General features: G+C 49.9%; 1 protein-coding gene across 5 annotated transcripts in view; it reads left to right on the top strand.

Annotated features, from left to right (window-relative positions):
* The window catches only part of ZFHX3 (zinc finger homeobox 3), a 277,513-nt gene that overhangs the window by 210,118 nt on the left and 39,961 nt on the right, over positions 1–27,434 (top strand). For all 5 annotated transcript variants that reach the window (XM_084756936.1, XM_084756937.1, XM_084756934.1 and 2 more), the window contains one exon: positions 22,900–23,007. In XM_084756936.1, the coding sequence (XP_084613062.1) occupies positions 22,900–23,007 (108 nt within the window). The remainder of the gene's footprint in view (positions 1–22,899; positions 23,008–27,434) is intronic.

Genomic DNA, 27,434 nt, shown 5'->3' with positions numbered 1-27,434 from the left:
AAAAAAAAAAATACAAGAACCAGATCTCTGAGATTTCAAAATAAAATAAAAGTAAACTCTGCTAAAAAAAAAAAACACTTTAGCAGGAAAGCCAGGCTAATTGTAAATCAATGGGTCTTAAAATGCAGCATCGATCTCCAGTTAGAAGTTTGAAGGGGAAAAGCAGTAATTACTGCACTAGAAGGTACTTTTCTTCTTAGTAAGTTCTGGGCAGAAAGGAGGCTCATTAGGGCAGCACTTCGGAATCTTGAGTAATTAGTTTAAAAAGTACTTTTGTGGTGTTATTCCCTTAGCTGGAAATTATTGGAGTCTTCACGGATTTATAGCTCAATTCTGATAAGATTTGATTTATTATTGTGTTTGGTATGGACGAGCCTTGATAGAAAATCACTCAGCTTGTAGATCCAGGGAAGCGCTCGGGCCAGCCTCAGGAATGACGCGGCCTGGTAAGAGCAGGTGGGTCTTGCCTCTTTAACGATTTCTCCTGTTGTTCGATAGTATCGAATGGCGCTAGCTCAGAGCACTGGCGTGGTAGCCCCAAGGCCAGTGGCAGTCTGAGAGCCATGGAAAGCGTTTCTCTTTTCCTGTCCACACACGTCCTGGCACAGTGACTGGATTTCACACAGCCATCACCCACAGTGGATCTACAGGAGGGTAGGTTTCACGAGGAAAGGAGTGTAGCCTTCTCACCCATTTGGATCCACAAGAGCCCAGGTCTACTAGGCACGAGCCAAGGCACATCCAACTGTGCTTAGACGGACGGACAGACACATGGACAGACAGACAGACTGTTCCTGTGTTGATCTCTTTGGTGGTTTTGAGAAAACCACCACAGAAACCTGCTGGCCACGCGGAGTGTTCCCATTGCAGGGACTCTGTTTTGCTTCCTTGGAAAGCTGTAGATAGAAGCATCTCTTTCTGTCTCCTCAGTCTTGACTGAAAAATAATATATAGCATATAACAGTCGTTCAAAGCCAGCCATCACCCCCTTGCCACTGTGCAGCCTTATGTTGGTTCATCATTTTTGTTGTTGTTCTTGGTTTTTGTTTTGTTTGTTTGTTATTGTTTGTTTTTTGTTTTGTTTTGTTTGCATGTTCCGTGTAGGAGTGATAGCCAGTTAAGTGCACGAAAGAGTGGTTGGTTGGCTTAGAGCTAGGAGGGTCGTAACTCCTTCTCAAAGTTATGGCCTCTCAATTATTGTAATACTTACATATACACGCGTATGTATGTATACAGATACACATGTGCAAACACAACTCGATGAGCCCGTTTACTGTCATGTGTATGTAGGGTGAGGTCAGGGTTTTCCTCACCGGGAAAGGATGATTCTCCCTTCCTCCTCAGGAGCCACTGATTGCCTGTATGCAGCTCTTCATTCAGGGCCGGTAAGGGTTTCCTCCACGGAGCTGTCAGCCGGTCTTGTCATTACGCTGACGGCATTCTCCATCAGTAGGCTTCTGGCTCTCCTGGGCCTGAGTCTCCTTGCCTCCTTTTCCTGGCATCCTCAGAGGAGCCTTAGGTGCGAGGGCTCTCTGCCTTTGGACCAGTCGTGGAGTTCCCCACTCCTCCCCAACTTGCTTAGAACTGTTTGCTTTATTCCATGTGTTCGGGTGGCTTGCCTGCGTGTGTGCATCTGCAAGCTCGGAGCCCGCCCAGGTGGGAAGAGGATGTCAGATGGAGTTAATGGATGGTTTGTGGCCACGTAGGCGCTGGGAACTGAAACCCAGGTCCTCTGCAAGAGAAACTAGGGCTCTCAACTGCTGAGCCATTCCTCCAGCTCTCCCCACCTTCCCCACCCCCACCCTGCTCCGCCCCAGTTGTTGGATTGCTGTCATGATCTCTAGGATAATTTTATTTCCTTTTAAATTATTTTTCTTTTGAATTATATTTCATTATAGCAACAATTTTTAACTTTAAACATATTTTGATTATATTCTTTCTCTCCCCAAGCCCTTCCAGGTCCTCTCCTTATTCCTGTTCACCCAACTTCTTTCTCATAAAGCAAAAAAACCCCAACACAACAACAACAACAACAACAACAACAACACACACACACACACTCTCTCTCTCTCTGTGTCTCTGTCTCTCTCTGTCTCTCTCTGTCTCTCTCTCTCTCTCTCTCTCACACACACACACACACACACACACACACACACACACACACACACACGCACACCAAGAAAAGAAAATAAAACAAAGCCTCACCATGGGAGACACCCACCAAACTGTAGTCAGATAAAAGCACGCTGAATTTTTTTAAAATCAACTACTCCTGAACATGACGCCTGCCCTAGAGTGACCCAGTGGCACTGGAGAAACACTCATTTCCCCTCTCTTAGTGACATTTCAGTTGTTAACTTTTACCCTACGGGCTAGGTTTTCTTTTTTCTTTTCTGCCTTTCTTCCATTCATTCATACATTCATTAATTTTTTTAAAATAAACAAAATAAAATATAGTAAGACAATACAAAAACTATCATACCTATCACATCAAATCTGAGAGAATTTTTAAAATTTATGATAGGGCCAGGCATGGTGGCACACACCTTTAATCCCAGCAGCCAGGAGGTAGAGGCAGGTGCATCTCTGTGAGTTCAAGGGCAGCCTGGTCTACAAAGCAAGCCCAGGACAGCCAAGGCTACACAGAGAGACTGTGTCTCAAAAAACCAAATAATAATAATAACAACAACAACACATAATTCATAGTAGGACATTTCATATTATCCATGCTGTATCGTCAGTGAGGCACTAGAGAGTACACATCAGAATGTGAGTCCAGTCTGTACACCAGATGGCACAGTGCTCTATAAACTTTGTTAAATTAGAGCTTTTTTTTAAAAAGCAGATTTTTTTCCATTTTTTTTAATGTGAAGCATTTGCGTTGTTTATGTGCGCATGCCACATGTATGCAAGTGCCTGCAGAGACCAGAAGAGGGAGCCAGATCCATTGGAGCTGAAGTAACAGGCAGTTGTGAGGTGCCTGGTGTGGGGGCAAGGTACCTGAACTCTAGTCTCCTACAAGAGCAGAGAGCATTCTAAACTTCTGAGCCATCTGTCCAGCCCCATAGGGTAGAGGTGTTTAAAAGCAAAAGTCAGGGCTGGAGAGACGAGAAGACAGAGTAAGTAAGAGCCCTTGGCTGCTCTGGCTGAGGGTCTGGGTCGATTGCCAGCATGCACATGGAAGCTGACGACCATCTTTAAACTCCAGTGCCAGGGTCTCTGTTGCCTTCTTTTGACCTCTGCAGGCACGAGACATGTATACGTGGTTCCCAGACAGACATTCAGTCAAAACACCTGCAATCATAAAGTATCTTAATTAAAGAAAATAGAACTCAATATATGTAACATTTACTCAGGTCAGAAAACGAGATCTGCAGAGATCTAAATAAAGTTGCAGAAGGTGGCTAAGTCCGTGAAGCTCTGGCTTGCTTACGCATCATTGTTTCATTTGCTGTTACCTAAGTCCAGTTCACACAGAAATACTTCCAAACGGTAGTTTGGTTTTAAGTAACCCAACTTGCAGTCTCCAGAGGATATTCAATTAGGCCAGAGCATCTTGTATTGTAAGCAAAGTTCCTAACAAAACTAGTTACCTTGGCCCTAGGGCTAGTTAAATGACCTCCGGCGAATTAGAGTTTGGCATATCCATATGTGTTTTATTATTACAGCACTTAAGATTAGATCAGAATTAAAACAAAACAACACGAAGAGCTCCTATAGTATTTGGGGGGTGCCCGGAGAGCACCTCAGACACTGTTTATCCTGGGAAGTACATTGGGACTTTTGCAACCAGAAGGACCGAGGACTGCTCTCTTCTGGGCGGTGCCCGATCACCCCCAGCAGGTACCTCCATAACAGCCTTCTCTTGTGTCCATGGCCACTTGATGGCCTTGGCCTCCCCAGTGAGGCCTCTTGCTTGCTTCTTTCTGGTGTCTGGGAAAGTGACACCTGCCTGGGGCACTGTCCTGGTTCAGGATTGGACTCTATCTACTTCCTCTATCCTGAGACTATGGGAGTATGCTGATGTTCCACTTGGAAAAAAAAAAGTCACTTTCTATTTATAGACTGGAGGAAACATTTCCACTGTTTATCCAAGAAGCCCCAAGCTATGCTTTCAAACGCTAAAAATTATGTCCCTCATCATGGCCTCAGTCAGCTCCTGCGTTCTGTCACTGCCCAGGAAAAACGCTGCTCTCTTCCTCTGTGACATCTTGTCACTGGTTTTCATCGCTTGTACAAACTCTCTTTCAGCTTATGCTTGTGTTTGCAAAGTTTACAAACAGCATTAGCACCGTGGAGTGGAACAGTCATTTATTCCTTTTTTTAATTTGATTTTCCTTCCCCTAAAACATGTCTAAAGTTTAGAAATAGGCCTGGAATATTATTTCAAGTGCTAGTTTTAGGGCTGAACTGCATTTAGCTTTTTGAAGAACAGGTCTTGAGAGCTGGGCAGTCTCCGAGTTTTCTCTCAAAGCCGAAGGCTTGGGTCACCCCTCTGCTGTCATGATAATTCTCTGACAGTCATAGTCACTGGAAGCCCTCGGGTCCAGCTCGAACCCTGCACACCCCATGTCTGCAGCACCCCAAGCCTTTTCTAAAACAATGCACCGAAACACTCTCTGTCACCTGATGCTACTTCCCTAACTATGGCTGCAGTATAGGTGTGGTCGAACTGGTTTATCATGTGTGTTTTGAAACAACAGAGCTCTGCTTAAGCACAGGGCCTTGCTGGTCACATGATGCTTGGGGGTTGGGGGTTGGGGGTAAAGCAGCTGTTCCTAATGTGGCAGGTCTTTGTCTACACCAGAGCTCAGGTTGTAAGATGCCTGTGGTAATGTTTTCATCCCGGCCCGTGACTGCTGGGAACCAGTGTGTGTGGACAGCGGTGAGCGTAGCAGGTATGCCTGGCACATTGAGACAGTGCCCTAGAGTGGCCCAGGAGCTGATTCCTGCTGGTCCCGTGGTCGCTGAGATTGTGGCCAGGGTCCAGCCTGGGGAATCAAACCATTCTGCTGGTCCCTTCTCTAGACACATCTGACTTTCTGTTGCCGTAGCAGTCTCTCATTGCTTTCCTTCCATCTTACGTTCCCCTGACACGACAAAACACTTATGTCATCCCTAGAATGTAGAAAGACGGTTTCAGATGCAAGAGCAAGGAAAACATTTGTTTTTTTATTTTTTTGTTTTTTTGGGTTTGTTTGTTTGTTTCGGTTTGGTTTGTTTTTGGTTAGATGGACCCTGAATAGCACCCAGACCAGCTGGAGACGTCAAGTATAGGCACGCAGGACGTGGCTCTGTCTCCTATCCCTGGACAACCAGGAAACCGAATGGCAGCCGCTGGCCAGGAATTGATTGCATTAATTGATATGCCAATAAGAGAGCTTGTTACATCCACCATTGGTTAGGAGGCCAGCTAACAAGTCTACTGATCAATGGTACCAATAAAGATTTCATCCATTAATGAGCAACATGGTAATTAATGTTATCCATAAACCAATTAGCCCAGCTAGCTAACACAAGCACATTAGCCCAATGAGTGGCATCGTGGGAAGTGGGCGGATAACTACCCGAGTGGCACGGTTTGGGTCTTTGGGAGGCTTCATGGAGGAGATCCTGGCACTCTTGAAGGCTCTGTTCCAGATGGAAAAAGTAAACATGGTATTCAGAGCTCCTGGCAGAGACAAGGCTGGCAGCTTGCTGGGCCCCAACACTGGAGTGCAGCAGAGCCGCACACACCTGTGGAGAAGGGTCTGGCTGCGAGCTTGTCTTCTAACCCTTTGGCTGAACAGCCTTCCCACAGGAGTCTCCAAAGGGCTGTTAGGTATGTAATGGAATGACTGAGTCCCCAGGTCACTCTGGTCCCAGCTGGGCCTGCTCTCCCCGGGGACATCCCCATCATCGGCAGCTCACAGGCATTACCCTGTGCTCCTGGAGGGCGGGCCACTGCCTCTTCTGGGAACCCCGAAGGAGGTTGGTAAAGTAATTAACCTCTCCCAACCCCCACGTTTCATTAGGAAGAAAAATTTTGCTAGAAGAAAGGAAGGAGAAACAGATGATTTGAAGCCGGGCCCTCTCCCTTCTCCTGGTTTTCTGAAATGACATCAGTGGGGTGTTTGCCAAGCATAACCTGGCAGCCTGGCGGCTCTGCCTGACTGCCTGAGATTTCTGGGGACCGTGCAGCTCGCCAGCTCCAGCCGTGGCAGCATGCCAAGGTGACGTTCCGTGACTAAGCAGAAACAAGGGAGAGGGAGAGAGGGAGGAAGAAGGTATGTGTGCTTGGGGAGCTGGGGAGAGAGTGGTCCGGGCAGGGTGTGGCGTGGGGAGCTGGGGTGCTGAGGAGGCATGTCCTAGGGCATCTCCTCAGGAGGGCGGATGTCCGGGGAGCTCACTGGCAATCCAGAAAGGGTTCCTTTGGCACTGCCTTGGGGGCGGTGGTGGCATAGGGCACCAGCCACAGATCTAGCCTGAGAGATCGCAGGATGAAGGGGGTCCCGATTTCAGACATAACCAAATGAGCCAAGCAACAGTGACAGACCAGAGGGCCTGGCACTAGGAGGAGGTGGCTCAGGGAAGCTTTTAGCAGCATCAGGGCCCGATTCTCTGCGGCGGAGTTTCCTCTGCATTGTTAGGTATTGACCCTCAGAGACCCCTTGTGGATTCCCTAATTGAAAATTAATACTAGATCAATGCCGTGAGCAATTTGCATATTGATCATAAACAACTTTGAAGGCACCGGGTGTGCAGTGGATCAATAGGGCTCCTGAATAGGCTGTGGAGGGAGCACCTCCCAGTACAATGTACTCCGAGAAAGGTTAATGATTTGGGAAGTTCCTAACTGCTCAGCGTGGGGATCAGCCCCCACGCCGCTGCACAGTTATCCGCAAGAGCAATTAGGGCCAGGCCTAAGCAGTCAGTCACCCCTTAGCCTCCTTTGCTCCCCATCCCCAAAGCCCAGAAGGGAGGATGGCTGTGCTGGTGTGATCCAGGGGCTGGACACGAGGGTTTTAGCGGTTGCCTTTTTTGGAGATGGATGAAGTCTCGGGGTAGTTTATTCTGGGAAATGCACTGTAAAAGGAAGGAGCCAAGTTCAGGCTCCAATAATTGTTCTGGCCCCTTCCCCAAACACAGTTTTGGGGAAATGAACTGGAGAGGGGTGGAGCCTGGATTTGGCCAGCCTCCTCCTCTGGCTTTTGCTGGGTGAGGAAACCCTGGGAGAGACTTGGCCCCGTCTCGCTTCCTGTTCATTCAGCTTCCACTTTCTGGCCTCTGCCCCTTTGCCCATCACTTACTCCCCGTCTCCCCCCGCCCCCACCCTCCTCCCTTGCGTGCCTTACTGCTCCTGCTCCAGCAGCCACCAACCTTGTCTTTCTGCCCTTGCTAAATCCCTGCCAGGCCTGGAAGGGGGTGGGCCCCCAAAGGTGGTCACTTATACCCACCTCCCACTTCCCCTAGCCTGGCCCGGATCCAGTCTCTCTCCTGTCTTGGCTAGAGAAACAGCAAGTTGGCCAGCCCTGATCAGAGCTACACACAGCCCCAGGACAGTGAGGGTAGAGGCGGTTTTTAGAAGTCCACCCCCTAGCCCTGAGACATGAAAGACTGGGGGTGGGTGGGTGCTATGGAACTGGCCACAGAGAGGTTTGTGGGTCCCTGGGAGGGGGGGCACCTCTTCTTTTCAGTGAGCCGAGCAGACTTTACATCCACAACAGCCGACCTGAGGAAACACAGTCCCCTCACCCCAAGTTTGAATCCATGCTGTGTGTCCCCGAGTTCAGTCAGGGCTGAGTCTAGAGCCTCTGTGGAGGCTCCTGTTTTTGTCACAGGCTGTATGGCCTTAGAGAAGGGACGCACAAAAGGATCTGTCATGGCAGCTACCACCTTTCTGTCCTCCCCCCCCCCCCCTTACCGCTCCCAACCCCCCCCCCCACACCCATCCTGATTCATTGTTCCATTCCTGGTGTTGCTCTCTCAGCTGCTGGGATGCACACTTTGGAGTCCGGTGTTCCTGTGACCACGTCTGGCTTACTGGCTGTTAAGACTCCTATCCCAGTGCTACAACACAGTCTAAGGCGAGGGCTGTGTTTTCTACATCTGGAGTAGATGCCGTAGGTACAGGGACAACCAACAGGCAGGCAAGTGAGTAGACACCGGAAGAGTGTTCTCTCCTGGGAAGGCCCGCAACGGCGGCAGCTGTAAAAAATGACCATTAGAAACTCGAGCCTTGGCGTTAGGCGTGTCAGCCCCCAGCCTGTGACCTTCACCAGTCATTTGACCTCAGTTTCCACATCTGGGGAACGAGACTGTTTCCCTTGTCGGGTAGAAGGATATGTCACCTTGCTGGGCATGGGGATGGTTTTCATGGGAGGGGTAGAGGACTGCGAGGCAGGAGAAAGGGAGCACCACAGCCGTTCCGGTCACCCCCACGTGGGTGGCCAGCGGTCTGTGTTCTCTCACTTTGCAATCGAAGCGTTTGTGATCGGGTCAGAGAAAAGGGTCACAGGAGCCCAAGGCTCCGTGGACAGGGAGGACAAGGTGAAGAGCCCTCCCCGGCTTGGCTTGGCTGGGCGTGGCCACAGCCCTGCACAGCCTGCCAGACATCTCCATGCATGCGATTACTCCATTGTGGAGCCTTTCATTGACTTGGCTGCACCATGCTGATGAACTGAGACTGGGGACAAGAGCTCGTAATTGAGGGACATAAATTCCCGTCACAGGGCCTGTCTGCGGCCAGGAGTGAGGACTAACACCGCTCGGGGCCTGCGCACGTTGGGGTGGGGTCGCAGGTGGTTCTGTGGGTACAGATACAAACCTTCCTTGCCCTGGCCCTTTCCAGCCTGCACAGACACTGGGTACGGTGGTCAGAAGGGTGCGGAGGTCTCCTGTGACCCTGCCTACATCTCCCACTCGATGTGTTGTTTCCAGAAGGAAGCCCCACACATCTGCGCATCGCCCTCTTTCCCATGCCCTCGGCACAGGGCAAGCATCTACTGTGGCCTCCCTCTCGGTCCCCCACACCTCTGCTCTCTCCAGCTCTCTGTATCTTTCAGCCCTGGGCCCCTTAGGTCTCTCTCCTCTCTCTGAAGCCACAGAAAGGGCGTACCTTTTGCTACCCTGTTTAGTGGAAGCTGTGTTTTGAAACGAGGCAGGGAGTGAACAGGGCAGTTTTCCCTGGGCATCCGTCCGCTTGCAGCTGATTCAATAAGGAACCGGGCCTGGAAATACTGACCACAGGAGTGCGTAACGAGATCTTAAGACAGATCTCCTAGAAACAGAAAGGCTAGAGAGATGGCTCAGTGGGTAAAGAAAGCGCTTGCTGTGCATAGCTGGGGACCTGAGTTAGGGTCCCCGGCACCCATGTTAAAAAAAAAAAAAAAACTTCGTGAAAGCAAGGCCCTGAAGCATGTACCTGTGTTCCCGGTACTTGGGAGGCAGAGGGTGAGCTCCAATTTTAGTGAGAGGCTATGTCTTGAAAAATAAGGTGGAAAAGCAGTTGAGGAAGACAGCAGACAGTGGCACGTACACATGCAGATGTACCCTCACCATGCCCCACAAAGCGAGACGTGCAAAAGAATTTAGGAGCAAGAATCATTTTCATAAAACTAAACCAGAAATCCCACAAGCAGCCACCCACTTGAACGCACCGGACCCTCTCACTGCCACACATTTTCTGAAATTGGCAGGGTTAAGTCACCAGCCGGTATTTGCAGCTGGTCACTCCAAATCAGTTGTTCAGTTTACAGCAAAGAGATTTCCCTCCAGTGCTGTCTGGGCCGTAAGAGACGTTTCCTGGAACGCATAGCCCATGTGCTGCCCACATAATGGCTGGGCCACGGAAGAAAAGTTGCCTCAGTTACAGAGAAGCACGGGTGGCAAGCAGGCAGAGTAGAAGAGAAAAGGAAAGCCCTCACTTGACACCCTCTGACCCCAGCCAGTAGAGCTGAATGCTGGAGAGGCAGGGCTGAAATTGCAGTCACTTTAGATTATTTGGAGTGAGGAGAGGCAGGGAAAAAAGGGTCTGTTGACTACAGGAAGCTGAATTCTTCCCCTGCTGAAAAGCTTATTAGTGGAAGGGGAAAAGCAATTACTTGGCTTTTGCTAGCTCTCTGCGGCTGGGACTCGGGCCTGTGACAGCAACCCTGTCACCAACGCCTTGGACTTAACCCGGATCCAGAATGCTTCTTGGATCCACCCTTCCAGAAAAGAGCACAGAGACATAAAAAAGAGAAAAGGTGGTGGTGGTGGCGGTGGCGGGAGGGCAGGGAGAGAAAGTACAAGCGTTGTCCTTTGTCCTGGCTTTAAGCCTGAGAGCTTCTTGCTGAAATGATGTGTGGGATGTCATTTTACCACTGGGCAGAGAGTGAGCAATCTGCTATTTGCTTAGAAACGTGAATATCTGATGTGTTAGGGCCCGGTTCTGTATTTGAGCGCGGGGCTTTTGGTTTTGTTTCTGGTAAGCTTGGTTCTTGTTCTCTCTCTTATCTCAAAATACTGAGAAGACTTAGAAATAGCCAGTCTCCACGTGGCAGCCTTTGAGGAGGGAGCAAGGTGCCAGCCGCCCCCTTGGTCACGTGACCACTTTCCCCTTATCCTCCTGTGGGCTCCTCCCTGGCCCATCTTCCTCTATAAAAGCCGAGGTTCTTACAGTCACTCTCTCCAAACTAATTCCTTCACACAAATGCAGAGTCCTCGGGTGACCAGGCTTCTGCAAACAGCCCTTTCTCCTTTACAATGTCTTATGTTCGTATAACACACACTGGCTCCTCGTTTGGACTACCCCATTTATTTATCCTGTTGAATTTTCTAAACGTGGAAGACGTCTCTGCTTTTGCCTCCACCTTAAATATGGCTACCTGAACTTCACACAGATGGCCCATTAGTTCGATGACTCCGTTCATCTCCTCTGCTGTCTCTGCACCCTTCCTTCCCTCAGATTTTTTGGAAGGCCCAGTGTATCTTAGGATATTTCCTATTTCTGACTTTTTCCCATAGTTCTTTAGTAGCTGAGTGAGTTCATAGATGTATGTGCATGCCTGTGTGCGTGCGTGCGTGCGTGCGTGCGTGCGTGCGTGTGTGTGTGTGTGTGTGTGTGTGTACATGCACCATAATGCATACAGTGCCCGGGGAGGTCAGAAGAGGGCATTGGAGTTACCAGCAGTTGTCAGCCACCCTGTGGGTGCTAGGAACCAAATCCCATCCCTCAGTAAGAACAGCAAATGGTCTCAAGAGCTGCATCATCTCTCTAGCCTCGTATTCTTAGTTTTAAGATACACTCTGCTCTATTTTTCCTTCACCAAATATTATCCAATGCCCCCCCCCTTTTCTCCCGAGAGGTGGTACTTGGTAAGTGTAGTAGGGAGATGCGTGGATAACTTTTATTCGTCCACTTCATCGGGCACTGCCATCACTGCCATTGCGTTGGTCCGTCCTTCCTACAAGTCCTTGCCAGACACTGAAGCAAAACCGTCCATCGGGCTGTGGTCTCCTTTCCTTAACTCCTGTTGTGCTAAGGGTCAATTTTTCACTTGGAAAAAAGTGAGGAGGATCTCACGTGAAGGGTTTCCCTGTTGTTGGAGTTCTAGAACATTTGCCAGTTTTAGTGCGTGCACGGAAGGGCCTCCACACCCCAGGTTAGTTACGTAAATGGAATTTTGTGCTATAAGACATCCACAGATCAGTTGTACCTGTATTAAGGTTGTTTTGTTGTGTTTTTTTTGTTTTGTTTTTTTGTTTTTGTCACAGAACTGGGCTTGCCCTCCCAAATCATTTCTTGTCTCGTGGCCATGTTTTGTCTCCGGTGTAAAGTCTGCAGACTTCCAGTGGCCCCACCGTTGAGGCCTATGGGTGTAAACCTCGACGTTGGCTGCAGTTCCCTGTAGCTTTGGCGGTGGCCGAGGATTGCTGCTCTGTATAGCTGTGCCCTGAGACAGCAGTGCTGTGTAGACTGGGCACGTGGAGTAGAACCTGCTGCTTTTCAAGGGTGCCAAGCCTGACCTTGCATCCCATAAACTCCTTAGTAAATAAAGGAAAAACCCGAGTGCCTGAACTAGAACCTTAAGGCTTGATCTAAAGCACAGTAGCTCGGGGAGAACAGAGGAGGAGCTGCTGTAGGCAGCATCTCTCTGAAAAGGGTGTGGCTCGGCATTTTGCTAAACCCTAGAAAATTACTGTTTAGTTGCACGGGATCCAAGTAAGACAGAGAGGCTTTGCATAGGACTCTTGGCAGGGCCTCCAAAGTTCCTCCGCAGCAAGAGGAGAAGCCAGGAAGTTTGTTTCTCCCTTCGGTACAGAAGAAATGTACAAGGTGCCGCCACCCTGATGACAATTTAGCCATCCTCTCTGCTTGTCCTATTAGTGCAGGAAAGCTCACCAGCCAGGAAACATTCAACTTTCCCCTGCCACCTGCACACTAGTGTCCTGCCCCACTTTAGTTTTCTTAGGAATTGGAAACCTAAAACCTGTTGCTCCCACTGACTGCCTATTTGAGACTAGAAACTTGACAGCCGGGGAGAATGGCCTAGGTTTTGACTTTACCGGTGGCAGTGTTGTCTCCAAGTATCAGGTCTGACCATAAGATTTCCTTCCAGACCTGGCCGCCTTGCTTATACCGGGCGGTGGGTGTGTGGTGACGGCTTAAGCTTCTCCAGGTCCTTGGAGATGGAAGGGGTCTGTGAGTGCGTCCATTGCATTGTGATGCCTGGTGCCTTACAAATGCCTTGGCCTCCTTCGCACACACTTGGGTCCGCCCAAGGAAGGGCAGTGGGTTTAGCCAGTGTTTCTCTAGGTGAAATGCCACTTCAGTTGGCCCGATCGCTGTCCTGTCAGGGTTGGTTTGGCAAGTATAAGCCTTTGTTTGTGCTTTGTTTTTATGAATCAGCGTGTTTTACCAGCTGTGCACGTAAGTGGCTTATGATCCGGCGGCAGCAGCTCATTGACGGTCGGTCCCTCGCCACTCTGCCATCCGCTGGCGGAAGTAAAAGAATATTTCTTTCTGGCTTCTGCGCTTCACGGTGTGTGCGTGCGTGCGTGCGTGCGTGCGTGCGTGTGTGTGTGTGTGTGTGTGTGTGTGTGTGTGTGTTAGTTAAAGCTGCTTTCTGAATGGTGTCACTCCTCAGACACTATAGACTTAAGAGTAAGGTGACATCCAATGTGGGAATCCAGGTCTGTCATCTCTGCACTGCGAACTCAGGCCACTGCAGTCAGGGTCCTGTTTCTCTCCTTTTTTCCATTTGTGCTGTTTGTTTTGATGGTCAGAAGCAAAAAAATGCTTACCTGCTTCTTCTTTAATTTGGTTAAAAATTTAAAAAAAAAAAAGCTGTTTAAAACTCTACAGTTCATGTTGGCATTGTCAACTCATGCCTTCCCCGGTCTTGTAAACACCCTCGGTCTGCATGGCGGCTGCCCCGCCCTCCCTTCCCGAGCTGTGGTTCCTGTATGCGTTGCATCCATCACCGCTGCTGTTCCCGTCATGAGCGGCATCCCTCAAGGTTTTTGCGTATGTCCATTAGGTTCTAATCACCTTCCTTTAATATCATTTCTGGTACATCCTGTTCATTTCCCATACACCTTCGTTTGTACATAGCCGCCTGAGTATGCGCACAGCCTCCCTTCCCCCACGCCTTTCTACATTAAGTATAAGATCTCCAGTAAGTCGGCTTTGACTCTGAAGGGCATACCAGTCTTCTGTAATGGAAAACGCCATGGGGGGGGCGTTGCAAGTGAGCGGGTGCATGTGAGCAAGCAAGCGTGTGTGTGTGTGTGTGTGTGTGTGTGTGTGTGTGTGTTTTAATTTACTCCATCACTCATGTGTGTTTATCTATCTTGTCTTCTCCCCTTCAACTATGGAGGCTTGGCAGTGTTTATTTGAAAGACAGATGCTGTAGGGACTATTCAGGCCTCACACCTGGAATGTTAAAAAGCTTTCAGGCAGATCTTTTCTGTTGAAAAATGCCCCTTTCTGCAAAGGGAAGGGGGGGGGGTGGAATAGGCAGGAAAGAACTGGTACCCATCCAAGAGGCTCCCCGTCTGTATCCCTCATGCAGTCACGCACCCCAATTCTGACTGCTCTCCCCTCTGTCCCCCCCAGATATTTTAGATGATTGGTCTAAACATGACAGACACGGAATGATTTGGTCTCATGAGTGTGACTGTGTGACGTCCCCTTTATGCCCCCTCCACCCAGAGCTTCCTCTCTCCCTCAGCTCTAGGGACCCTTACCTCTTAACTGACATGTCCTGCAGACTCACAACACCCTGCCCCTAACCTCGGTTCCCAGGTAGCCCCCTGAGTCGAAATCAGTATTTTCTCCCAGTGACTTTGCTTAATTTAGCTGCCTGGAGAGGGGCATTGCTCTTGGTATCAGGGACCTTCTGTTTTGCATGTCTCTCCTTTCCCGAATATTTCAGGTTGGTGTGAGGTCAAACTGTGCAAAATACTGTTTAAAAGTAAGGAGAGCAAGAGAAAGGTACGTGTCAAGACGCATTTGTTAGATCACATTTTAAATGAAGCACAATTGAAGGTAGCTTTTTTTTTTTCCAAGGAAAAGGAAAAAACGTGCAAATCCACTGAGCTCCCAGAGAGCGCGCCTTCTTTGTCGTGGCACTGACATTGAAGTGTAATTTTTCATGGTTATTTGGACTGGAAAATGGGGGGGGGGAGAGAAAGGGAGAGATGGGTCTGCGATTATTTCCCATAAATGACAACACAATCACATCACGCTCTGCTACAAACATGCTCAGGGAATTTGCCTTCTTTTTCCATTTCATGTGTGAACATAGCGGCAGCCACCAGAGCTGTGTAGGAGGCCCAGGGAGCTCATCTCTGCTGAGCTCAGTTTCCTCCAGAGCCCTGGGCCATGGCTGCTTTCCTTCCTTGGTGTTCGTTCTGAGACCATTTCAGAGCTGGGTTGGCTGGTGTTTTACAAACTGGAACTCACACCTCTCAGTTATTTTATTTTATTTTTTTTATTTTATTTGAAACCTTCCCATGAATAGCCACCAGGCGAGTCTGCAACCCATTCGTTCCGTTGTGCTTTGTCGCTGCACATCCGCTTTCATCCTTTCTGGGATTCTGCAGGGGGCAGCCCAGGTGCTTCTGCCGAGCACACAGATAAATGGGACCTGGTACAGCTCGGGCTCTAGGCGTTTCCTCCCTTTTTCTCCTCTCTTGACCCCCACCCACCCCCCTAATTCTAGAGCGGTTTTGACAAACTGTTCAAATGACCAAGTGGCCTTGCCTGGAAGAGGAAAAATGGCAGGGCTCGTCCTGACCACACAATGGCAGCCTTCTTAGCTCCTCCATTCAGCGTTGCTCCCACAGGAGGGACAACTAAGAGCGGGGAATTTTCTCCACAAGGCCACGGGCTCCAGACCCACACAGGCCGCCCCCCCCCCCCCATCCCGTGCGTGGCTGCTCCAGCCTGAAGCGCAGTCAGTATGAAGGCGAGGAGGAGAGGAGCCTTCCCTGGCTTGCCTCTTGCTGCCCAGCCTCCATTTTTCTTGCTTCTGTAAACAGTGGCAGGATCTTCAGATACACAGAAGCGTGAATGGTCTCTATCCTCCAATTAGTCATTTTTAATAATACCCAGAGTGGCCTTCCAAGTGTTGATTCTTGCAGCCCGGTGCCAGAAGGCAGGTCTGTGGGGTGGGGGTTGGGAAAGGAGGTCAGGGCAGTGGCGAGCAGGCTGGATCCCTTCATTGTCCACCTGCCACAGAGCGTTTGTGAGAGCCCCCTGGGAGGGTGGTAGCCCCATACCTAGACCTTTTAAGAGGTGTCCCGAAACTCCAGGTATGGCTCCCAGGTGCCTTGCCTGAATGAGCACCTCGCAGAATAGAGAATTCTTAAGTCAGACGTCATTCAAAGACCCACGTGAGCAGCAGCCTCTCCCTGGGGAGTGGGCACACATCTGATCCCATAGTCTTCTCCCTGGCCCTTGCCTGGGGCCGGAATGTGTTTATAGACGTCATCTCCAAGAAGGTGGCTTTGTATACACAGTGTGTCATGAGTTTGACTAATTTCTCCCTCCCTCCCTTCCTCCCGGCCCCCCCCCTTTCTTCTTTGCTTCTTTCAACCACCGAGGTGAGCAAATGACATGTAGGAGTACTAGGCCGTGAACACCTTGCAGGGCTTAACTCAGTAAAAATGTGAGAAATAGTCAAGGCAAAGGTGACCCTGGCGAGGGGCTGCTGCTGCTGCTGCTTTGCTCAGCCCTACACCACTCTAAGCTCGCCTGCCTGGACTACAGTGGTTCCCATGCCCCCATGGGGTTATTTTCCTTGGTCAGTCTGTAAGAAGGTATAAAAGAGAACAGACAAAGTTGTTCGGCAGTTTAAAAATAAAAAGTTCAGCTACCTCCTGTCAGGGAGATGTGTGAACACCCTGCCCTTCGTGCGGGCGAGGATGTGTGCACCCAAGCTGACGACAAGAGATGTTAAGACAAGGGTTTGTATTTTGTGGTGGGCAAGCCACCTGACCTGGGCCAGCAGGGGTTGGGGGGTGGGGAGGACAGACGTTCCTGGCATTGAAGAATTGCTACCCAGAATACCTCGTTGCTCCAAGTTGCTCCTCAGACAGCTTCCAGCCAGACTATCTAGGATAGAAGGAATTCGGTGAGTAACTGGATAAGTGGCCATGTTTGGAACCCGTCGCTGGGCAGCTTCATTCAGAATCAGAGCGTGACTGGGCAGTACAGATTCAGCCCAGGGGTCTCAGGGCGTCAACTGCTTGTAATGTCTCTTTGGTCACCTATCAGGGAAGGTGCCAAATGTCCCAGTGGAGTTGTGGGGAGGAGGAGAGAGAAAGTTCCTCCCTTACGGTTGTAGCTAGCTGTGTCATCGCCGTTATAGACAGGACAGGCTGGTAACAGAACAGCTGCCTGTCCGTCAGCACTGCACATCGAAGTCCGTTGCGAGTTTCTGTTGCATCTGAGTTTTAACACGGGATTTTATTTGAAGCGAGTGGTGTAGACCTTAGGCCTCTTCTTCCGTGCTGTGGCATTTGACCTCTTCTGCAACATAAAGTAGGGGCAGGGCAGCATAATGTCTGTACCCCAGTAGAGGTTCCCCACTGACAAGAAACCGCAGAGAGGGTTGGAGGCGCTAGCCTGTCCCCTGGCCCTGCCGCAGTCGTGCCAACCCAGGCTGGAAGGGCAGAAGTGCTTGGCTGGGCACACAGCATGTGAGTCCTGGAGTCCAAGAGGGACAAGAGGACAAAGCATAGCCAGAGTCCCGCCTGCTACCTACCACAGAGACTGTACTTGTAGCTGCCACCCTCTGTGTCACCCCTGCTGGTCAGAGTGTGTGGTGTTTCCCACCTGCCTAGGTGGTCGTTGGTTGGGTTAATTAGGTTGTGACCGAACCCGGGAGAAAGACAAAGCTCTAACCCTGTCTTCAAAGTCAGCAGATTGGTTATTTTGTTTTTTTGTTTTTGTTTTTTTTTCAAAGAAGAGGGCCCATATACAATTAAAACTTGCTTCTGGTAAACCTTATTCCAGGAAGGGTGGGCTTTTAACAAAGGCTTTTGACAGCTGCAGGCTATTTCATTTTTTTTAATGCCGAATGAAAAATCAATACATTTTTCTGGGTTATACATATTCAGAACAGGCCTGATATTTCCATTATAATGGAAAGCGGCGGGCGTCTGCACACCTCGCCTGTCAGAGCTGCACCATCGCATTTTCCAAGCCACTGCTAAATATTTCAAACCTGATTTGATTGTGGCTCATGACAGCTAATGTTTCTCAGCTCTTGAGCCTGCCGACAGGCAAACGCACTTTATCCCCCTCTACCCCCCCCCAACACTGTCCTCTCCCCCCACCCGCCACCAGCCCCCCATAAAAGGGAATGAGCAATTTGATTCTTAGGGGATCACAGATTGGTGTGTTATTTAAGTAACAACATTTGTGTGAGAGCCTTGGGTACAGACACCCCGATTCTTAGGAGAATTTCCAAATTTCTATGATTTCAGAGGCACGGTGGGGGCTTTGTCAGGTCTGAATTAATCTACATTATCCTGTTAAGACTTAGGAACAGAGGGATTATTCTTAATCATTGATTGAGTCCCCTTTCCTTCAAGCCTGCAAGCGATTTGTAAAATACCCCCAATGGACACGTCACTGCATCTATTGTTTGCGGGTGGGAGGACATTACTTTCTCTCTTTTTCTTTCTTTCTTTCTTTCTTTCTTTCTTTTAATCAGAATGCTTTCATGGGTGACATATTAGATGCTTTTTGGGGTCGGGGTGGGGGTCTGGCAGCTTCATCCATGCATTCCCTCCACACACCGACTCCCAGGCTGCTCAGAGAACTCTTACAAATCCCCACGGGGCTGACAGCTGACACAGTTGCCTCCTCCTGGAGAAGTCACCTCGTGGGAGAAACCTGTAGTCACCTTGATCCAGGAGGGAGGAGAGAGCAGTTCGAGTTTGTGGGGGAGCAGAGCCACTTGGATGGGGTGTTCCCCTAGGTCTGTGGTCCTATCCTCTTCAACCTCCTAAACTGCGTCTTTTAGGCTCTGTCTATGTGCTGGGGTCCTTGCACCCGAGGGCTCTGCCCCTCACCTCACCAGGAGCTGAGAGTGACAAAGACAGGCTGGGACAGCTCAGCCCTTATAAGGGTGGCCTGGGAGTTGTTTGGGGTGGGGTGGGGGGGCACTAGCTCCTAGGCTGTGTTTTATGTGGCAGGGAAAGCCAGAGGGTACCACTGGAAGGCCATGTTTGTTTCGAGGATTTCCTTACGTTTCTGGGCCTCGTGGGCTCCCGTTGGTACAGTGCTCGTCTGGCAGGCATGAAGCCGTGGGTTCCGTCCCCAGTGAAGTATAACCTTGGAAGGGTGGCGTTTCTTTGTAACCCCAGCGCTCGGGAGGCGGAGGCAGGAGACTGTAGGATTGGTGACTTACATAGGCCTGTCTGAGATTCAGGTCAGAAGAAAAAGAAAAAAGAAGAAGAATAAGTTTTCCCTGAAAGTACATAGAGACTGGAGGGATTCGCCTAACTTGAAGGGCAGGGTGGGCACGACCTTCCAGGGAGGTTCCTGCAGGGTTTTCCTCTGGGATCTTTTCCAAACACTGAATTATCCGGCATGTGGGTTGCGTTGGGCTTGCTGCCTCTGCCTGGGTGCTGGAGCTGGGGTGAAGGTGACCTCCGTGTCCACGTTGTGCCAAGTACCCTTGAGAGAGCACCCCTGCTTTGCTCCGGTTAGGAGGTAAAATGTAATTTCTTTAACGCTCCGAGGGGAAACTTACCACTGTGTGTCTGTCTGCTTGAGCTTTGAGAGTGGCCTGCTGCCCGCTGTGAGTGTCCAGTTAGAGGAAAGCAACCAATTCCTCCAAGCAAAAGACAGAATTTTCCAGATAAAACCCATCGCCAGCCCACATCTTCAGTTGTCCCCACCATCTGTCAGTAGTCTATATTACAGAAAGAAAAACAGAAACGTGGCTCCTGGAATGACCCCACCGGTCGCCCCCACCACACAGGGCCAGAGCGTGGAATACGCGATCTGTGAGGAAAACTGCCTTTCCACTTCACACTCCAGTTCAGAGCCATATGCTGTTACACCCCTGGCCACCAGGCATCAGGCATGTGACATGTTGCATGTCGCGTGTTGCATGTCAAGGGGCCAGGATGCCAGCACTTCCCTGTGGGTGCCCAAGCCTGGCCTTTGGTGAGAGCGCTTGTGTGATATTTCTGGGACCAGTAAAGACACACCCTGTCTGCAAAGCCTCACAAGCTCAAGCCGTCCAGACAGATTTGCAGTCCGTATCCCTGTTTTTTAATCATTTCTCTACCTTTATTGGTATTCAGCTCTCAAGGTTTTCCGGTTACTGTCAGCCTGGGCTTTCATCCATTTTAAAGAGCTTTTACCCCCTCTCACTGTTGATGATGATGGTGTAGAGACAGATGGTGTAACTGCTTATGAATGTTCTATTTTATTTCCCCAGGACTAGACCGTTCGCTTGGAGATGTATATTATTTCCACATGCTCAGGTTCAGCAGCCCAGACTTGTCTGCCTCCCAACCAGCTTTGCCCTCCCGGGCCTGGCCATGCAGAGGGCGACACCTGTAGGTCACAGGTGGAACTGCAGGGACTCTCCTATGTTGCTAAACGGGACCTGGGTTTTTTTTTTTGTTGTTTTGTTTTGGTTGGTTTGGTTGGTTGGTTTTGTGTGGTTTGTTTTGGTTTTAAACTAGGGTTGAAGACACTGATCTCCTGCAAAAGGGAGCTGATTTGTCCAAGCGTTTCTTCTCTTTTCTTTCTTTTTTTTTTTGTTTTTTGAGATGGGGTTTCTCTGTGTAACAGCCCTGGCTGACTTGGACTTACTTTGTAGACTCGGTTGCACTCTGCCTCACGGCGATCCTCCAGCCTTGGCCTCCCTGGGTGCTGGGATTAAAGGCGTGCCGCCACCACACTCAGCTCCAAAGGTTTCTTAATCATTCTTCATAGAGCACATTTATAGCAGTCTCTTAGTGTATGAATCACAGGTGATAAAGCCTAGAAACTCAAGAAGAATGGGTTTACACATCCTGAAGAGAAGTCAAATACAATCATCACCATCGTCATCATCATCTCCTGAAGTAAAGTAACCTCTTTTAATTTGTCCCCCTCCTACCTTCTTGAAACATAGCTGCCTTTGTTTTCCATTTGCATGGAGCGAGGAAGGAACCAACCCAAGGCTCAGGTAGGCTCAGGGTGAAGGATCTAGGAACAGTCGCACAGCTCCTTCCTGTGTTTTTTCTCACATATCCTTGCACCCACAATCTGCTCACACTTGACAGTCTCTGTCTTCTCAGTGGAATTGCTTGGAACACTGCACATCCCTGGCACTCGTCCCAGGTGACAGTTTTGAACTCTGCTCTAGTAGCTGCCGGAGCTGGCCTTGGCTTTGGCGGCCCGGTAGCTATTTGCTTCCTCTGCCGAGAGATGCCTTGGCGCACCGTTCCTCACTGTAGGGGGAGCTGCCTACTGTAAGAGCCAAACCATCTTCCTGTAAGGTGGCCATGGGTGTGTGTGCCAGAGAGATGTGCCCGTCGAGCCACCTCTGTGCCCAATCCCGTTTGCTTGCTTTATCAGTACTTGAAATGATTTGTGCCGTGGACCATATTTGAGATAACCCAGCTCGTGTGCAGATGCCCAATTTAATACTGGCTAGCTTACTACTGCTGTTGCCGTTAAAGATGAGTTCTATGACCATCTTATCAAAAGCCTAAAACGTGCAGGGACCATCTTGCCTGGACATACGATGGCCCATGTATCTTTCGGTACAGCTTACTTGCTACCCTTCTCGTGTTTAGATATTTTTTTTCCTCTAATAGACTGCACGTGCTGTTACTATTGAGATGTGTATCTAAGGAATGTCAGGCCACAAATGCCTGGTTTCTGTCTCTTCAAAGTAAGGGTAGGGTCAGGAGACCCAGTGTTAACTTTGCGGTGCCGTGAGCCAACAAAGGCACACAGGGACAGCACAGAGTGGGGCCTGAAGTCACATTGAGTAAGCAGCACTCATGGGATTGCTTCTGGGGCTCTCTGCTTTTGGTAAGAAAGGAAGGCCGCCCTCCATATCTGGACTTTTCTTTTCCTAGCCAGTGACACTCTACCATCTTCCTAGAAGAATCAGAAAAGCACGGATCTAGAATGTTCCTTCTTGCCCTTGAATGTTTTTTGGAAGCCCCTACAGACCAGTTTGCTGTGACTGTTTTTTAGTCTTTCTGTGGGATGGAACTTAGAGGCTATTTTGAGGGGCGGTCTGCGGGTACAACAACGCCTGAGTTATTTTAAAGGTGGAGCTGAGGCCAGCCTGGGACCCAGTGTGAAGCCTTGTCTCCAAAACAAAAAAAGGGGGGGGGGCTTGCGGTTGGTGATTTCATTGGCGGTGTTGACTAGAACATCCCCACCCCATCCAGGGTTCTAGAAGTGTGCCCTGGTCTTGGCTTCTGCTGAGTCTGGTCTGGGCTTCTTGCGATGGGTGCGGGAACGTGTGCTGTCATGCTCACGAGCCCAGAGAGGTGTGCGCCTCCGTTTCCTCATCACTTCAAGTGATTTTGACCTTGGTTCTTTAGCTCCGTTCTTTGGAAAATGAGTATCGTGCATGTATGTATAATGTGCTCGTGCAGGCACCTGTGCTGTGACACGTGTATGGAGGTCAGGGGGCATCAGGGGCCAGCTTTAGGAACCTCATGGTTCTTTCTCATCCGTACGGAGAGCCTGGAGCTTGACCTCAGTTCCCCGGGTTTGCAGAGCTGCTCACTGAGCCACCCAGCCCTTACTCTTCCTCTCAACTCCCTCTTATCAGATGCGTACAGTGGGTTAATGATCCAGCCGGCCCAAAGAACGAAGATATCCGATACCCAGCCCAGCACCACGGGGTCTTTCCTTGCCCCAACTTGGGCAGAACGCATTCCCCTTGGTGTGGTCAGCCTACTTTGGGACACGGTGGTTCCGCTGTATGTTTTCACTGCTTTGCCTCTCCCGGTCGGCTTGTAGAACTCCTTATGCCAACAAATCACATCACAGATGTTCTGTGACTCTTGGGGATGTGCGTGACTCCAAGAACTCCTGTCATCATCTGGCGCGTGCATAGATACCGCCAGGCCAGTGGGGGATCCGCACCTGGGTCTGGTCTAGTCTCCAGCCAGGAGTGTGTGACTGCTTCATTGGAGAGAGCTGGCGCAAGACACCCAGAACCTGACGCTCACACGTATCTGGCACTACTGGCAGCCCCATTGCAGCAGTCCCTAGACTGAAGTGCGCCCCTTAGCACAGCCAGCCTCACTGGGCTACTAGGAAGATAAGGACAGAGTCACAGACATCTGTGTTTTGTGGTCGGTGATTTTGGGGCATGGGGGCACTAGGAGTCCTTTGTCGCCTTCCCAGCTTCCATCCTTGTTGATGTCTTTGCTTTCCCTTTATTTCAGAGGAAGCCGTTGAAGATGCTGAAGGACCCGGCGAAGCGTCTGCTGACCCAGAGGAGCTGGCCAAAGACCAGGGGAGCGGCGGCGAGGAAGGGCAGAGCAAGCGGGCAGGTAGTGCGCATGGCTGTCCTCAGCACCCCAGGACTTCTCCCTGTGAAAAATAAGGCTGGCATCAGGGAGCAGACGCACCTTTCACCTCTCTCAAAAATATACTTGTGCTTGCCAGAGAGGGAGTTTTTGTTTTGTTTTGTTTTGTTTTGTTTTGTTTTGAGACAGGGTCTTGCCATATACCCTTGGCTGGCCTGAAACTTACTATATAGACCAGGCTAGCCTTGAACTCACAAAGATCTACCTGCCTCTGCCTCTACCTTTGCCAGGGTCAAAGGCAAGCATCACCACACCCTGTTTTTCTTTTTCTTTCTCTTACTCTTTTTTAAAGCTACCTTTTTATTGAGCACCAGGTGTGTGAAGTTTTGAGGTCCCGTTTCTTGAGAAGCTGCACAACGTTGTTGCCTTGTCCTTCTTGTCCTGCTTCTGTTGAAGGCAAAGACATTTGTCGCACAGGCCTTGGCTGAGGTCACCCCTGATTCTCAGCCTCAAGCTTACCAGAGACAGTAAGGGGCGGGCATTGCTCTGCATCTGGAGACTTGAGGTGTATGGGGGGGCTGGGGGGGCCTATGTATTCTTCCCAGCTCCCCCAGGGCCAGCCACAGCACAGGGGACAGCAGTGCAGTTGGGCAGGGGGACATCTTAGCAAAAGCAGAACAAATTGAAGACGCCAGGGCAGGAAGTGCTATTTTTGGAAAAGCCAGTGCCGAGAGAGGAGGACGGCCATTTTTCAAGATGACAGGATCTCTGTGCTGAGGAAAGAAGAGCTGAGACAGAGAAAAGCTCAGGGTTTGCAAGAGGAGCTGAGTCATTTCTGAGAGGATTTACTGAGCAGATAAGTCTTGCAGACACTACCACAGAGCTAACAGGAAATGCTGTGACAAGCAACAGATTCTGTTTGGTCAACCTGGTTCGCACCACTGTGCTCACTCAGCATTATAACTTTTGGGTTTCTTTCTTTTTCTTTCCTTTCCTTTCCTTTTCTTTCTTTCTAAGGAAATATTTACCTTTTAGAGTATGTATTGGTTGGGCCTTTGTTACTTTTGTAGGCACGACTGTTCTTAAATCATATTAAGGGTTGGGGGTTGGCCTTCATTATTTAAACAAGATACAGTATCTTGGAGAAAGGCCAGAGAAAGGCAATGAAAATGACTGAAGACTGGGAAATCCTGCCTCTGCGAGGAGGCTGTGCGGCCTAGAGAGGTCAAGTTTGGGAGGTTTCCAGATAGCAAGAAGGACAGGCGTGGGGAGGGGACACACCACGAGGGTCAGTGTTTCCTGAGAGCGAAGGATGGGGCGGCTGACTGAACAGAGGGGTGCACCAGGTGCCTCAGAGTCTGTTTTTGAAATAGGCTTTGTCGCCGGCGTTTAGAGCTTGCTTTTGATATAGCACTGAAGGCCAGCGGCAGATCCCTGACAGATCCCAAAAGGATTTGTGAGGGAGAGCCAGCGAGGAAGGGGCAGTCACCTGTGAGCAAGGTCCCCTTAGATTCGGGGAGGAGTGTTTCTACCTGTGTTACCTTGGCTTCTCCAAGACCCCAGTTTACTAAACTGACGGTATAGATGGCAGCCAAACACAATGTGCCCCAAGGGGAGAGCATTTTGGTGACACACTCTGAAGCCCCCCGCCCCCATGACTTTCTAGATCATCAGTTTGTTGTCACAATCTGAATGCTTTTTTTTCTAATCACGACCCTCCCATTTGCAGGGTGACAACACTTAGTCCCTTAGCCTTTCTGTGCCTCCGTGTTTAAATAGCCTATATTATCATAACACCAGCAGCTTAGAACAAGGCCCAGCGTATAGTAAGCTTTGGTATGGCGTTTGTCAAGAAACATGAGGAAAACCAGTAGCGACCACTCTTAGCCTTCTCCATCTGAGTATTAAACCACCGCCTGACCACCATGGCTTCCAGGAGTTTATGAAAAGTTAGCTGGGGTTTCGCTGGGTCTGGCCACTGATATTTGGCATGTGTGTTTCTTAGATCCCGTGTGGTTGCTGAGGGCATTGTTAACAAACAGTTGCTTGAAAACCCCCTACTATGTGCAGCGCCCTGCACTGCCAGCTTGGCAAGTGTTTTTCACACCCATGCAACCTGTAACAACTTGCTTGGCGCTTCCAATCTTAGCATGCTCAGTAACCAGGAGGCCACTAAAAGGCATTTTACAAAACGGGAGGAACCAGAGAGAGCACACGTCCATAGGGAGGCTGTCCTCCTGTGCGCACTCATCACACCAACCTGTCACTCTTTACCTCCAGAAGACAGGGAGACACAGCTACTCAGGGGCTCACCTTGCCACGCAGACAGAGGCAAAGGAAGAAGCTGGACCTCTTTGCTGACCCCTTTGGGTGATCCCTCCTCTGCCCTGACAGGCTTTATCAAAGCTCTTGGGGGCAGGTTTGATCTTGGGATGGACTCAGGTGCCGGTAGCCTTTCTGAGCCTTCTTTTTGGGTCCTTGGTATTTTGTAAAAATAATGGGGCCGGGGGTTGGGGGTGGGGAGAAAACCTACGTTTCTTGCACGTGTTCCCTAACTGTTCCTATCTGATTAGGCGTGATGGGGGCTGCTTCCTCCCCGCAAACAAGTACATAGTGATTTCACAATTGGTTGTGTGGGTTAGTGGCCGCTGCCGCTGCGGATTAATAATACTTCAAAAGGGGATGGATAATTGGCGTTTTTCTGAGCTATTGATTATGTAGTTTGGGGGTTTGTGCAGGAATGGGTAATCTTGAAGGTTTTAGTTACTTGTCTTTGGTTTCTTTTTACTGGAGTAGGAAGGACACCTTTTGTAGGTGGTCCCTCGGTGTTCTCACTGATAGAGTGAGGTTGTTGTCTTTTGGGGGGGAGCAGGGACCCTGAGACAATCCAGATAATGATCTGGCAGAGAGGGACCCATGGCCGAGTCCCTTGCTCCATGCTAGACACTAGGCACAGTTCTAAGGATCACAAGTCTATCAAGGCCTTTGACTGCAGGGTATGTGAACCTGCCCTGGGCCTCCCAGGGTGCCTGCCATCAAAAGGACACTGCAGGAACTTGTGCACTGACCACAAAGTTCAGCATCTAAATTGAGCTCCTACTCAAAGGAAGTGAAATTTAAATTTTGTGTTTCATTTTAATGAATATAAATTCAAGTAGCCACACGAGATGTGGCTCAGAAGGAATAAGAAAGACTAAGCCCGAAAGAACCCATCACCATGGGCGCTCTGACTCTGAGTGACTAGCTGAATTGGAGGCTTCCCAGTCTGACCTTCCTGTCAGGTATGCCACAGGCACAGGCAGGAACAGATGCAGGACATCTGGGTGGGCAGGGCTTCTGATGGTGGCGCAGGTAGAGTGTCTACTCTTGGCAGCGTGCTCAGCCACCCTTCTCTTCCCACCCCTCCCCCAGAATGGGCTTCTCGTTCCCAGGTTGACCTCACTGACCCAAGAATAAGGAGTAGATCCCAAACATTTACAATGAAAACGGCGACACAGTTAACACTGGTGTGTTTAAAGTGACCCGGATTGTCTCCTGGGAGTGTGCCTGTGAGATGGCTCATCGGGTAAAAGCACTTGCCGAAGCAAGCCTGATGACCTCAATTCCATCCCTGGACCACAGGTGGACACATGTGTGCATGTGCGCGCACACACACACACACACACACACACACACACACACACACACACAACGGAAGAAGAAAATCAGCTCTGACCTCTACACGTGCACCTCAGTACATTTGTGTGCTTAGGGCACACACACTAAATAAAACTAACTTCAATGAAAGCAGGGTCGTTGACATGGAACAGGCTCTGGGTGTAAAGTTAGGAAGGCCACTAGCAAATGAGTAACATCGGTTGGGGGAAATTGGTGCTAGGCGCCTTGAGTCTGTGAAACATGGTTGACTAACAGCCTCAGGCCCCAGCCACCCAAGGGCTCCATGGTGGAGTGGTGGCAGATACATAAGCCGTTGGTAAGCAGGGTCATGTTCAGTCAACACAGGTGCAAGGCTTTCCCTCAGGCCACTGGTGGAGGGGGTGGGGCATGTCAGAGCATCATGGGGCGGTTCTTAGAGGCAAAGCCTTTGCTAATGCACTGCCGTCCCCACTGTCCAACTCTGTGGTTTCTCTCGTTTGAAACTTAAACGTGACCTCTCGTCGTTGTTTGCTGGAGTGGATTTGAGTGTGAGCATTTGAGATGGAAGAGCCCCCAGTGTCCCCCGCTGAACGGTGATTAATGCTCTGATTAGCCAAGCCAGTCATTAATTGCTATAAATTAAGCGATACACAATTAATGCGGTGCTTTATCACCAATAATTAGGGGACAAGATTGAACTGTTGGCAAAGAACCATAGCGAGATGGTTATTGAAAGGCTGCGGCCACCATGGTCTGTCTCTAGCCACAGAGTGTCAGAGTCTGGCAAAGGGGACCTGAGCTAGGTCGACCAGGGG

Source organism: Acomys minous (genome assembly GCF_964271855.1).
Source record: "Acomys minous genome assembly, chromosome: 14".
Lineage (NCBI taxonomy): Eukaryota > Metazoa > Chordata > Mammalia > Rodentia > Muridae > Acomys > Acomys minous.
Note: the sequence above shows the minus strand (reverse complement) of the source record. Positions and strands in the feature narration are given on the sequence as shown.